The following is a 14,942-nucleotide window of genomic DNA, read 5'->3' on the forward strand; positions in this document are numbered from 1 at the left end:
TGAGTCAAGGATGCTGGTCCCAACACTATTACTTTGCATCATTCTGAAGGACTTAGCCAATGGGAAGAAAGAGTAAATATTTGAAAGGATATGGCAACATTACTAGAGCTTACATAAAATGATTATCTTCCTCCACCAACCCAGAGAACGAAAAGACTTTATTAGAATAAAAGAGCTGACCGCCATGAGTAGAACAAGAACAAGCAAAAAGTGATGGGCAATATTAAGCAGAGAGGGGGAAAAAAACCGTGCAGAATATTTTGTAGAATGCAGTCCATTTATGTCCTCCGACCTGTGTTCATACATAGGTACATAAATGCCCAGGAAAATATCGAAAGGCTATGTTCCGAAATGAACAGTGCTTACTGCTCATGTATGTAATGAGCATTTGCTCTACAGTATGCCCTGCTCTAATGCCTTCACTGCAGTGCTATGACTGTTGGGCAAACTGAGGCCTGAAGGTTAAGTAACTCACTAAATGTCTCAAAGCTACTAGGTCACTGACCTAGGAGTCCAATCCATGCTACGTGCTCCACAGGAGGAGCCCCCATTCCAGGCAGAAGAGTGGGAGAAGGGTCCAATTTGTGGCCTAAAGGGCACTTCATGATATCAAAAATGTATTCCACCCTAGGTGCATAAAAATCACAAGACACCTCAAACTAGTAACATTGTATAATGCTGCACTGTATTTTAGTAACATTGTACTACAACAAATATTTTTTTTTTAAATCACACAAAAAATAATTGCTATAATGAGAACAAGACAACGGACACAAAATTCAAACATCAGTAATGTCCTTCCAGTAACAGCATGGTTCATTTGCCCTCGTGAACTCTGGACACACCCACTGGTAAAATACTGAAATAATTGTTAACTCTGTCGCAAAGAATCATTAATGGTGCCATCTACATCTATAATAAAGATACCCCCAATGTGAAGGTCCTCATCATCAGGGAGATCTGTCACATTTTTCTTTCCTGGAAAGGGTGGGCTTACATCTGATAGATTTAAGCCTAACTCAGTTCTTATTCAATCACTCAATAACTAATGGTCTATAAAACAAACCACACACCGTCTATAACAAACAAAGAAGGGAAAACAATTGACAACTACATCTGAGATCAGGCTTCCTCTAGAAATTAGAAGATACTTCATGACACTGTTCACTATTTTAAGAAATTTCTTAGTGTACTACCTATATTATAAAACAATACCATAAAAGGGAACGGGAAAAACCAATGACTCATTACTGTAAGCAACAGCAAACTAAAAGAACTTGAGATGAGATACTGAATAAGGCTCTTCAATAGCTTTTCAATCTGAGACTAACAGGACATGTTTATAAATGTAATTAATCACTCTTAGTCAACATTAAACAAAATGGTCACATCTGGATTAAAAGTCATATAACAGCACCAATAAATAACAAGGGATAATATATAGAGTAGTGTTATTAGCAAGTTATATGGCTTGCAACCTGAGGCACATTACGGAAATCTGGATGAATTTCAAGAACTGCATTAAGTTAAAACGTGGTCTAAACTGCTAAGAGAACATAAGCCTTTGTACATGATCAAAAATAGCACTTAACACACAGAAGCACCACGAAAGCAGTAAGACTAAGACTGTTAACCACAAACCCAGAAGACATGATATTTAAATATAAACAGTATTCACTTGTGAAAAATCTTTCTAAATATGAATGATCGATTCCTTATGTACACTTCCAAAAGATATTTAAGATGGCTGATTTTTGAAAAAGGGCAGGTTTTCTAGTCTCCCATCTAGTCTTGGGACATCTAAGAAACAAAACATATGCCATAAGAGCAGAAAGGACTTTTTTTTTCCTAAGCTGCAGTTAAAAATAGCACAACTCTGAGTTCTGATAAGGTGGTAGATAAGAAAACAAAATTAAAACAACTCCTCTGAGTATATAAATCAACAAATTGTCAGTAATTTGCACCGTGCCAAAAAATGAACTTGCTATTCTCCAGTTACATCAACATTTAAATAGTAATACAAATGCAAATAATAGAGTTTTGAGAATGACAGAATTGCATGATAACAGAAATCATACATGAGGCAGCACCTGGGTGCCTCAGTAGGTTAAGTGTTTGACTTGATTTCGGCTCCAGTTATGATCTCCAGCCTGGTGCCGGGCTCCATGCTGGGTGTGGAGCCTGCTTAAGATTCTCTCTCTCCCTCTCCCTCTGCCCATCTCCACCCCCCAGACTGCACATGCACGCTCTCTCTCTTTCTTTTTATCTTAAAGAAATCATACATGAGATAAATTATCTCATGGAGATAAATAACTCCCTCCAAAAGTCCTTGAAAAGCGTCAGGTCTCTCTTATTGAAAATAGCAAAAACACCAGACTTAATATCCAAGAGTCATCACTGTATGGTACAGTAAGCTTTACTTACTTGCCTTTTATGAAAAATGAAAGGAACATACAGATGAGAAGGGAAACATAAATTTCTAAAACATTATCCAACCATGAACATAACAACTGGCATTTACTAGGTGTTTACTACACGGTACCAAGTGAAGTGAATTCTAGTACTAAGACACTGTACAGTGACAATGACTCTGAGGGAACTGGTAACTAGCTGGAATCCACCCAGCTACTTGACAGCAAAGCCAGGACTCACAGCCAGGTCTGAACTGGCCTCAGGTGTGTGATACTCTACAAGGGTCAGCTTGCCCAATGTGAAGATTTGGATTTTCTAACTTAAATATTGTTGTTGAAATTGTTACGCCTTTAAAAATCAGAGATTATTCCTGCAAATAAATATGCCAATATTAATATGGAAACTGTGGCAACTATAAAAGTTTTTCCCTTTTTCCAAAATTAGATCTAACACTTGTTTGTTCCACCATAGTTAACCTGCAATAAAATGATTAAAGAAGTGGGACAAGGAATAGAATGTACTAGTCGAGAGTTGGGTCCTAGGGGCTCCTGAGTGGCTCAGGCAGTTGAGCACCCAGCTCTTGATCTCAGCTCAAGTCTCGATCTCAGGGTTGGGAGCGCAAGGCTCCATGTTGGGCTCTATGCTGGCTGTGAAGCCTACTTAAAAAAAATTTTTTTTTTAATTGTTTTTAAATAAAAATTTTTTTAAAGAGTTGGGTTCTAGAACCATTTAGGATTCCAATCCCTATTTTCCAACCAGTGAGTTGGGTACGAGCTTGGACAATTTACTCATCTCCTCTAACACCCTGGTTTCCCCATCTGCAAAGAAGGAGATTAAAAAAAAAAAAAATTTAAACATGTTTCTCACTGGCCAGGGAAAAATTAAATGAGATGACATAACACATAACAGGGCCTAGGGCTTAAGATGTACTCATAAAAAGGCTGAAGAAAAAGACTTGTATCCCATGCTCAAAAACAATCTAAGAGGCCCACCACGATCTAAGTGGATTCATGACGGACCCTTATAATTACAGCAATGTCTAAATGTCTGCACAAGGCATTCCCCCCGCCCCCAATCACGTTAATATAATCACCCTTTCACAATAAATTTATTTGAAGAAAGAAGAAAATGGTAGCTGTAAGAGACTGGCACCTCCCCCTTTGGGCGTCTGCCGTACTGTGTACTCACGCAGGGCTGTGGTCAGCATGAACAATTCTAAAATTCAGCGCACGCATCTCAGTGGGAAGCCACTCAGGTGTGTTTTCCTTGTTTGCTTGACTTCTGCCTCATTTGACTTTGTTATCTTGAGTCTTAATTTTTAAAAGTGACTGTTTCTTACATTAAACATTAAAAATAACAACCACCACAGTAACACCATCCCAACAATACCCCTAAAGAGTGCAGCATGATCTCTGTCACCACATGGTAGTACCACAGTCCCTCACCAGGGGTGGGCCAGTCCCATCCGACTGCTTCTCTGCTGAGGGTAACGTCTTGGTGAAAATCAAAGAATGTAAAAGGCCTGACAGACCCTCGCTGTGCGTATGGTTTAATGGACTGTGTGATGGAGAGCTGTGTGTGTGTGTGTGTGTGTGTGTGTCCACAGTAGTCCCAAGGGACCATAGGACCCTATTCGTTCCATGTCCTAGAGTTTAACTGCCTCCCTAAATATGTCAGTTATAATAGTAGGTAGTGTTTACGGAGTACCCATTTACACGCTAGGTACTATAAACATAGGAATGTTTTCTCAATATCGTCTCAGGTCATTTTCACATCAGCAAGAGATAGAAATCCCATTTTACAAGTGGGGAAATGGAGACTCATGAAGAGTAAATGAATTGAATGCAATGCCACCCAAGAAATGCACTACTAACTGCTGATTTTACAGTTGAGAACTCTCCTGTCAGCCGCCCTTCTTCCTCTACCCGCACATGTTTTCTTGCACATCTGAGCCTGTCCTCTTGTTAAAGCCGACATACTCTATAGATTTTATTTCTGCACTCCCCCCTACCCTTCCAAACCCAATCCCATAGAGGGCTTTCCATTCAAGCTCACTGTCTCAGCAGCTTTTCTGTGAGTCCCCCAAAACCCAATTCAGTTAAGTATTTCCTGAGGACATGTGGGCGCCAGGCATGGTGTTAGAGACAGGTTATGTGCTGGTGAGCCAAAGAAACACAGACCCTGACCTACAGGACTACAGGCTGGCAGGGAGAGAAACATGCAACAAGCCCAGCAATGACAGAAATGGAGGTTTTCCTTTGCATGGCGCTGAGAGTTCCTCAGCCACACGGATACCGACCTGCTCTGTCTGGAGGCCTGGGCCAGAGGGGAGTCAGACAGCTTCCTATGCCATTCAAAAAAAAGCAGTATGAACGCATCACACCTATTCAGAGAATGCTTCGTGAATAAGCAGAAAAGAAACAATAAATATGGAGATTTTCAGGTTTGGCTGTATGATGGTTTTGTTCGACGGCAGGGAAAGAGGAAATGCACGCACTGCTGCAGCTGCTCTGGTCTTTCCATTACTCAGGAAAAAGTCGGCTTCCTTGGGCACCAAAGGGAGAAGTGAAAAGGCGGCTCTTCCTGCCATCTTTAGACTGTCCCTTCTATCCATGTCCTCGGGGACCCAAAGATGCAGCTACTTCTCCCTTCACGCCCAACACAAACAAGGAAAGAAGCCAAGAGGAAGGAAGCGGTCTGGGTACTCTGTAAGGCTGAGGGGCACCTCACCCTCAGACTTGAGGTCAGCAATGTGGCCCCCGCCTACAGGTCACAAGTGACAGACTCAGTCAGGACATGGAATCAAGAGGTGCCCCCCATTCCCAACAAGAGTCCCTTGTGTGGATATCAGGCTTCTCTGAGGCCAACATCCAGAGCAGAAATGGTTCCGGAACATTGAACAGGCAAATCAGTAAGGCAGTGTATAAAACAGGCACTGGGAGTTGCAAAATGACAGGCACCTGGGCAAACATGGCCAAGAGACACACTGCCTGGCCTGCAGAGTGTTTTAAGATTGGAAAAGTCTACATGTAAATCTTGACATCCAAGCTCTCTTGAAACACTGAATGATCAGACAAGAGTGGGTCTGCATTCCCAAGCGGAATCTGAGACACGCCACTCTACTCAGAAAGGGCATGCCTTCCCCGTCCCGGTCGCATCTCAGGGGCCCTGGACCCACCAGCCCACCGTTAACTTGTACCACCTGCCTGACCGTGGGACAACACAAGTCTCTGAGCCCTCTCCTAAGCATTACAAGTTTTGTATCTCACACTACACCGAATGGAAAACGAAGCAGCATAGATGTAGAGTAAGTAAACGTTAAGGGTTTTGAGATTTATATTTTCACCTCTCCTGCAATGGTAGCCAAGCCCCAACGCAGAAGCAGCTGCTGAGGATAAGGGGGGACAGCAGGGAGCAAGAGGGTCAAGGAATAACTACTCCATGGAGCAGGAGTGGAAGCACGCCACAGGCCTGACACACCCCATCGTGGGGCACACTCTCACTCTCATGACCGCAGTCCAACCACAGGGCAGGACGAAGGCCTCAAATGCCTTCATCCCATGCATTATGGTTTTCAATGGGCTTTGACCAAACACCGAGACTAATTACACACACAAATCTGAACTTCAGACTCCGCGTCCTATCTGTACAGCTGCTCTCCCACCTCCCTATAAGAAAGTGGAAAGAATTAGATTTCCTTTCAGCAGTTCCAGAGAAAAAGGAATCAAGAAGAGTGAAGTTCAGCTTGCCCAAACAGACATGAGGAAGCAGCTGAGCAATCTAGGGCCCAGGCCTACCCAAACACAACTTCAACAAAAGCAAACCTCAGGCTCACTGCGAGTGCAGAGGCCGGCCACTTTCTCTATTATCTTTCACATCGCCTAAGTCCTAACACAAATTATGAAACCCAAAAAGAGGAAACACATTTTAAAGAAGTGAGACGTGTTTCTGAAACCTAATCACGCCACTTTATACAACTCCTAATCAGAAAATTATAGTTTCATCATATTGGTTCTTCCAATATAATACTAATACTACTAATAATTATTGCTATTTATCATTAACATTTTTAAATATATGTATAGAGTGCTTCATAATTCTCAAAGTGCTCATGTCCCTTAGGGATAGGTAAGTTGGCACAGAGCACTTCCCTAACATATAAAAGCACGAAGGCACAGAGCCTGCAAGTCGCTCAAGGTCACACAGCTGATCGTAGTTAATACAACTCCACAGCTCATCCATGAATTCCAGAAATATATAAAGTGACTTGGTAGTCACCAAGTAGACCCTGGTGAAGAGTAAACACAAAGATGAAACACTTGTCATTTGCCTGCATATACATACACACCCTGATACACACACACACACACCAAAGCCAATTGTAAAACTTAAAATATAATGTTCAATAAAAATTAATTTAATGTTAAATATTTTAATGTTTAAAAATTATCCTAATGTTAAATTAACTGAATCTACCTAGTTATTCTTTGACAGATTATTAAAAGGTGACCACTCTGAATTACAAGTTTAAAATATAATTTTTGTTTTACTCATAAAAGAGCACTCTAACCACAAAGCAACCACTCACTCACATCAAATCTTTCCATAGTTGAGTCAACATTCAATATAATTACTCCTCAATGGGCAACACTGATGTTCCTTCCAATGAAGTATGTCACTAGAACATCCGGGCTCTCTATCCTGAGCTCATGTCGCCCTCTAGTGGCATCCACCTCCCCACGTCCTCCGTGAAGTCCCTCATTGGAGACAACTGTGCTTTGGAGAACTTAACAGTGTGATTTTATTCACAAATACAAAACCTGGGGCGCCTGGGTGGCTCAGTCCGTTAAGCGTCTGACTCTTAATCTCAGTTCAGGTCTTGATCTCAGGGACGTGAGTTCAAGCCTTGAGTTGGGCTCCAGGCTGGGCATGGAGCCTATTTCAATATTATATGTATTTATAATTTATATAATTATATATACATTTACATAATTACATATAATTACATATTTTTATATACATATATATAAAACTTAATTTCCGCCCTTGGTAAGACACTCATCATTTTCTCTTAAGAGTGCTAGTGAATAACTTACGTCTCTGTGGGTGAACAGGGCATGTAATTGTGAAGCTGGCCAGTTCATTCCCTAGAAAGTTCTATAGTCAGGCTAAAACTCAAGTGGTTTTGGTGCACTTGATAAAACGCTCACAAGAGAACAACACAGTCTTTACTCAACACTTGGTGCAAGAAGCTTAGCAGTCCAAAAGGGCATCTTGAATTTTAGGTATCCCTACTTCCCTTCCAGGTATCTCACTTCTAGCTATTAAAAACCTTAGTAGTCTTGCAACCTTTTACCTAAGAAAGTCTTTATTACAAATGGACACCCCAAAAGAACACAGTAACACCGTCACTTGTGTCAATAAGCAGAGAATTATGCAGACTTATAATCGGTGTACTCTACGGAAGTACCAAAGCATTGCCAAGACTTCACAATGAACGACAAAATATGCTTAGTTTGTACCTCACTCAACATTCTGACATTCTACTTGGCAGCAGTGAACTTGAACCTTATCTTTGAGAAGCAGGGTGACAACACAAATCATTCCAGAAAGAGGAATAACCTAGAACAGGTTCACACCAGGTTCACATCAGGGTGGGATAAGGAAAGATTTTGGGTTATTGTTTCTGATATTCAATCTCTCCTCTCCCCACACACATTCCCAAAGGCTAGCACGAAAATCAAAGATAATAGTAATCAGTCAACTAAGGTGTTCCTTGAAGGCAGGTACCATGTCTTAAAACTTACCTCTTCATTCCTGGTGCCTAACAAACCCTGGATAAACCATGGGTGCTTCCCATGGTAAAAAGAAGACAAACTTGTTCATTCTCCCAAAATAAGGGTGAGGGAAAAACCTTTGTTTATAGGGCAGTCCAATAATGAAACAATCTAATCCAAGAAAGCATAATAATTTTCTGTGATGGTTAATTTTATATGTGAATTTGGTTAGGCCATGGTACCCAGTATTTTTGGTTAAATTCCAGTCTAGATGTGGCTGTGAAGGTATTTTTTTAAATGTGGATAATGTTTAAATCAGTAAACTTTGAGTAAAGCAGATTATCCTCCATAATGTCAGTGGGCCTCATCCAATTAGTTGAAGGCCTTAAGAGAAAAGACAGGTCCCTGAGGAAGAAGGAATTCTGCTTCCAGATGGACTTCAGACTCAAGACTGCAATATCAACTGTTCCCAGGGTCCCCAGGTTACTGGCCTGCCCTGCACATTTCAGATTTGCCTGCCCTCATAATCATGTAAGCCAATTCTCTAAAATAAATACTTCTTTCTCACTTATATGTATATGTGTGTACATATATATAAATATAAATATAAATATAAACATAAATATATAAATTTCCCTTTCCCCATACCAGTTCTGTTTCTCTGGAAAATCCTAATACATTGCATACAGATTTTCCAAAGACCGTGACCACAATATTCACTCACTGCTCTAAATATTAAAATACATTCCCCCTAAGTTAAAGCCAAACCATTATATAAAGTCCAATCACTAGACGAAAGATATTCTGCTAGAACTGAAATGATGAGGGGGAGGGATGATGATAAAAGGTCCAAGAGAAATCTTTCCAATAAATATACCTGGGTTGATCAGCACAATGGACATTTCGTTTTAATAATCTGGGGGTATTTTAGTCCAACAATAAAATGATTTCAGGGTGTAGACACCTTCATAAGCTATTATACTTCATAGAAAAGGCTTTGCCAGAATTTATTGAATGAAAAAAAAAAAAGAAAAGAAAATACGCTGAGAAAATTTAAATGAAAAGGAGAAAAATATTAACTACCTCTTGGTTATCTTTGTTTTGGTTTGCCCAGAATATCTTATGATAAAGCGTCTCCATTGAATTGCTGGAATCGGTCCGATCAAAACAGTGTCGATCCAACACTTCCAACGTGTGCAAAACCCGACTAATGGTCACCCCTAGATGTGGAGATTAAGCAACCAGTTAAAGACGTCAAACAAAGCCACAACAGCATAGTACAAAATCATCATTACGTAGGGCAAAAGGAATTTTAAGAAAGCATCACTCTCGGCATGTTAGAACTGCCAACAAAATCAACCCTGACATTCTAGACACCCAGGAACTAAAAGGCACAGAATGAAGAATGCCCTCAAAAGTCCCTAGTAGGTGGCTCCATCAAAAAGCATCCTTACTCACTATGTGGACGGATTTTTAAGAATCAGAAACACGGCATAAAGTCCAACACTCAAAAGCACTCCTTCGTCTCTCATGTTCTGTACCTGCTGTTGACTCTTGGCACTTGTCAAAAGACCACCGAACTTCCACTGCACGGCCTCTTTGTTTGATCTGCTGTTCCACCTCGTAAATCCTTGCCCGAACCTGAAAGATAATCGCCTCTAATTAACTTGTGCTTGGAGAGCCACAGTAGCTGTCTAAATCATGTCGGGTTTTCCACATGAGCATAGCATCCTCATGAACTATAATCCTGACTACATCACGGCAAATTTAGCCTGTTGCCCAAGAAGTGCATTTTAAAATTTACAAGTGGTGGTTCAATGCTAGTTTTCAGTAACAAATGCTCACAAAAAATAAATGCTTGCTTTACAAGTGAAAATTTTTTTAGGATATCGTATGGAAAGGTGAAAGCTCTAAAGTATCATTTTTGAGCCATTCTTCTATGTATGAAAACAACTAGGCATGTTTTATTAATTTAAGAAAAATGCTTGGCAAAAAAACAGGGACCTTATGCTCAACATTACTCACAATCCTGTGGTTTAAGCTTCTTAAGTCTCTGAACCAAATAACCCAGGACTAATGAAACTAACTCATAAAAGCATAGTTACTAAATATCACAGGCTACCAGCTAGGAGCGCTGTGGTCATGCATCAGAACCACCACTGTTAGCTACTGTCTGGGTGGCAGAACTCTCTGCAAGAACTGCCCAGCAAGAAGGAAAGAAGAAAGGGAGCAACGTGATGAACTTCTGTGGTTCAGAGAGGCTAAAAACTTCCCCCAGGTCCCCCAGAGAGATGGCGAGCAGGGCTGGGAATGGCACCCAAGCACCTGAGATGCTAAAACCCACTATGCCGCCCCTCAAACCACCGTAACAGGAAGTCTACCTGCTGATTGAAAGCCGTGTTCCCACCCGGCATGGGGAGGCTGGAGGGGGCCACCTGCAGCAGATCCAGGGGTGAGCCTGGGTTCGCGCTCTTATTGTCGTTTGTGGAATAATTCCACACCAAGGCACTTGGGCAACAGAGAGTGACAGTCTGGAAATGAAGCAGGAGAATAGAGATATTTAAAGGAATGAGAAAAGTGCAACAGCTTAAAAGTACAAATGATGTCTTGTCAGAACTGTATTACAGTTTCCTACCAGTGAATTTAAAATATGGAATGCTTACCCCATTCTCAACTTTTCAAGTCCTAAGACAAAACTAAGAAGTATTAATTTGAGGGACGCCTGGGTGGCTCAGCCAGTTAAGGGTCTGACTTCAGCTCAGGTCATGATCTCAGCATCCTAGGCTCAAGCCCCGTGTCCGGCTCTACACTCCATGGGAATTTGGCTTCTCCCTCTGCCCCTGCCCCTGCCACTCCCCCTGCTTGTGCGCTCTCTAATAAAATCTTTAAAAACAAACAAAAAAAGAATTATTAATCTGAAAGGGAGGAGTAGAGCTACTGAGAAATCAAGGAATATTATAATTCATAAACTAACGTTCCAGCACAGAAAACCTAGGAAAGTTAATAAAAACACAGTTATCATCCCTGAAAAACTGTCACTTAAAACAACTTCTTCATGCAATTAGAAAAATGAGATGGAATTAGAATATGTCATTTCTACGGTTATAAAATCTAAAAAGGCATTTTTTTTAAATCTACGAGATAATCTCTGAGATAATGCAGTAGGTAGCTTCCTAAATGTTGGACAGGCAGTAACCGTGGATGAGCAGGGGGCAAATTTTCTATAAAAAGCCAGACAGTAAATGCTTTAAACTTTGCGGGTCACCTCTAATTTTTGCCACATATCCTTGTTTTGTTTTACTAACTCACTGAAAATATAAAATATATTCTTCACTCCCGAGCTGGACTTGGCCTCCAGGTTGTGGTTTGTCTACCCCTATCTTAGACCCTTGAAGACATTTTACTGAACCAGCTTGCATGAAGCACTTTCTATGACCACCTCACTCACAGGTCACAACAACCCTATGACCCTACAAGGGAGGAAGCGCCATTCTCCAACGGTACCAAAGAGGAACGTGAGCCCCGGGGGAGATTTCGTAAGCAGCCAAGCTGATTTCAGCACACGTGCTTGGAACCGCTATGCTAACCTTGCTGCTTCCTACACGTAGCCTAAATATCATGGCTCCAGCTTAATTAAGCACTTACTCCGTACCGTACACTGCCCTGGAAGCTTTCAGTCATCGCAACCCGAACTCTATGCAGTAATGAAGCAGGAAGTGTCACCATCCCCTTCACGCCCAGGGAACAGAGGCTCAAGGTTCAAGTGAGTCAGTAGCAGAGCAGGGGCTAAAATCAGGTCTGCAGTGATTCTAAAAAATTGGTCTTAACCATCAGGCTGTGGTACCACTCAACAACAGACTCGTGAATGTATGAGAGAGGGAATGCGCTATTTCTTTTTTTCTAAAATGCAAAATTAAATATTAAGAAAACGAGATTCTGAGGTCTAGGGGACGTCTTTGAGGAAAGCAGATGGCAGACAAGAAGAACGTCAAGTCCCTGAGCCCCACATCCCCATCTCCCTCCTCTGTGTGGGAGAAGGGGGGGGTTCTCTTCCCCCCCGATGGCACCCTTCCCAGTGTTCTGAATTCCAAAGCCTCCAATATCCGAGACGCTGATCTCTCAAAACACCCCGCTTCTCCTGTTCTCACTCTCCCTTTACTAGTTTACCCTCGCCTCAGAAAACAAGCAAAACCTTGTAAAAACCTCCACTCGCCTAGCAGCCATCTCTCTCTTCCCTTCACAGACAAGTTTCTCATAAGAACAGGTAGCATTGTTTCTCCCCATTCTTCATTGCTCCTCAACCTACCTTAATATGGCTTCTCACCCACCACTCAACTGATCATCAACGACCCGTCTTCCCAAAGATAATCCAGCCGTCTTCTTACCAGACTTCCCCAAGCCACTGGGCACTGCCCACTACTAACTCCTTTTGGAAACTTCCTGCAGCACCTAGAGAAGCAGCTTAGCACGGCGGTGTAGACTCTGGAACCAGACTGCTGGGTGTGAATTCCAGCTTTGCCACTTGCTTGCTGTGTGACCTACACCATTTCATCGCTAATGTTGCAGCAATAACACTGGTTCCAATCCCACAGAATGAGTCTGAGAACTAAATGACCCGATATAGGTTACAACTTACAACAGTGCTTAGAATACAATAAATGCTATTACTAGGATTATAACAGAATCATAACAATCCTGGGGTACCTGGGTGGCTCAGTCAGTTAAGTGTCTGCCTTTAGCTCAGGTCATGATTCCAGAGTCCTGGGATCGAGTCCCACGTTGAGCTCCCTGCTCAGTGGGGAGTCTGATTCCCCCTCTCCCTCTGCCCCTCCCCTATACTCATGCTCTATCTCTCAAATAAATAGACAAAATCTTAAAAAAAAAAGAATCCTCATAATCCTATTTTTATTCTCACTGTCCTTGTCTAACAACACTCTCCACTTTCCGTTCTCTCCAGTCTGACCACACTTCCATAGTCACCTCCATGGACTTCCTTTCTACCACCTCTCAACCACTCAGGCCCCCCAGGGTCCACAGGTCACCTCTCACTGCTAACTCTTTGAGTAATCTCACCCCCTCTGGGGGTTTGGGTGAGCCTAGTGGCCTGAGTGATTTCAAATCCACATATCTGGCCGGTTGTCTCAACTTCAGAATGAGACATGTAACAACCTCTTGAACTTAACCATCTAGTGATGCTAAGGGATAAAATAATCCAACATAGTCCAAAAGTGAAATTACCTAGACTCTCCCAAACTGACCTCTTGCCTTCTCTCTCTCTCTTCCCTCTACCACTCCCACAAATCTTCCCTCTCCTGTGGCCAAAACAATCTAACTAAACCACACACCCGACCATGTCATTTCCCTGCCTAAAGCCCTGCAATGACATCCCAATCATTAGACACATAGGGGGTCTTCCACACCCTGACCCTCAGCAGGCTTTATACTTTATGTTCCATTAATACCAACCTGCACAAATAATGACTCATAGACCTTCTGGCCCTTTTGTCATGTTGTTCCCTCTGCCAACCGTTTTTAGCACCTTTGTTTTAAAAAAACAAAACAACAACAACAACAAAAAAAAACCTCATAAGCACTGGTCAGGACCACTTCCTTCAGAAAGCCTCTCTGACTTCTAGGTTGAACTGCAAGTTCCACTTCTCAACTCCCTTAGTCCCCGTGCATCCTTCCATCAGCCTTTGCCACAGTATACGGAAACTGTCCATTTACAAGCCTGTCTTCCCCACGAGACAGTAAACTCTACCAGAGTGGAGAACGTGTCTTTACGGCCAGCCCTGCACCAAAGCCCCTTAGTAAAGAGCAGGACTAAGAGCCCAAGAAATGTGATCTGAACACTAACCTGGGAGCTCCTATAGGACAGGGCTGTAGCTCATTCCTGATAGTATGAGCCCAGTGGCCTACCTGCTACTGAATGTTCAAGGACTGCACAAGCAGGGATGCTTGGCCGATGAACAGAGCCTGATAAGTTACCTGAATTTTGAAGAAACAGACAGGGATGACAACCAACTTAAGATGTGGGCTGTGGAAGCTACGGAACGCTGCATGGAGGAACAGTCTTTCTAGAAGAGAAGTAATATAGCAAGCAGACTTATTCTCTGGGCTCCCTGAAGGTTTTTATCATTGAACTGCTGCATGGCGTAATATAGGACAACTACAATAACTTTCTTCTACACAGAAGCAACAGATCTTCCATAGAGAAATAAAAACATGAAATTTCACTCTGTCAATTACTTGGGTGAGGAAGAAACCAGAAAGTGACATGAAAGGTGAAAAGTGCAGTTCTCAACTCAGTTGTTTCCTGCACTGAATTGGGACATAAAATAGCAAGGGCCAGGAACTTACCTGCAACATACAACTAAGTCCGTAAACCAGGGGGCCATGCTGTGCACAGGAGAGGAAGTCTGAGAAGGCCAGCTGCACGGGGCTCATGACGGGGCCAGGCGGGCCAGGGCTGGGGGCCCCAATGCTTGAGTTGTTTGGTCCTATCATCATGTGGGGCGAGTGGGCAGCAAGGAGGCTGGGGCTATCGCTCAGCAGCAAGGCAAGACGCCGGGCACAGAAGTAGGCAAGACGACGAGACAGGTAAGCCGACTGAACAAATTCGTCCGAATACTGAGAAGCACAAGGACACCAGGCTTCAGTCACATCTGATGCTATTCAGTGAAACAACTATTTTAACACAGACTTTTTTCATTAAGGAAAAAAACAGAAAAACCCTTCAAAAGTACTGTCAAG

At 42.3% G+C, this 14,942-nt stretch overlaps 1 protein-coding gene across 1 annotated transcript in view; it reads right to left on the bottom strand.

The window, feature by feature from the left end:
- MED12L (mediator complex subunit 12L) overlaps positions 1-14,942 on the bottom strand; it is a 314,505-nt gene that overhangs the window by 231,076 nt on the left and 68,487 nt on the right. Inside the window, exons 8-11 of the mRNA XM_057315807.1 lie at positions 14,550-14,819; positions 10,571-10,720; positions 9,731-9,830; positions 9,273-9,409 (exon numbers count right to left, since the gene is read on the bottom strand). Coding sequence (XP_057171790.1) covers positions 9,273-9,409; positions 9,731-9,830; positions 10,571-10,720; positions 14,550-14,819 — 657 coding nt within the window. The remainder of the gene's footprint in view (positions 1-9,272; positions 9,410-9,730; positions 9,831-10,570; positions 10,721-14,549; positions 14,820-14,942) is intronic.

This window comes from Ursus arctos, unplaced genomic scaffold, assembly GCF_023065955.2.
Source record: "Ursus arctos isolate Adak ecotype North America unplaced genomic scaffold, UrsArc2.0 scaffold_20, whole genome shotgun sequence".
Taxonomy (NCBI): Eukaryota; Metazoa; Chordata; class Mammalia; order Carnivora; family Ursidae; genus Ursus; species Ursus arctos.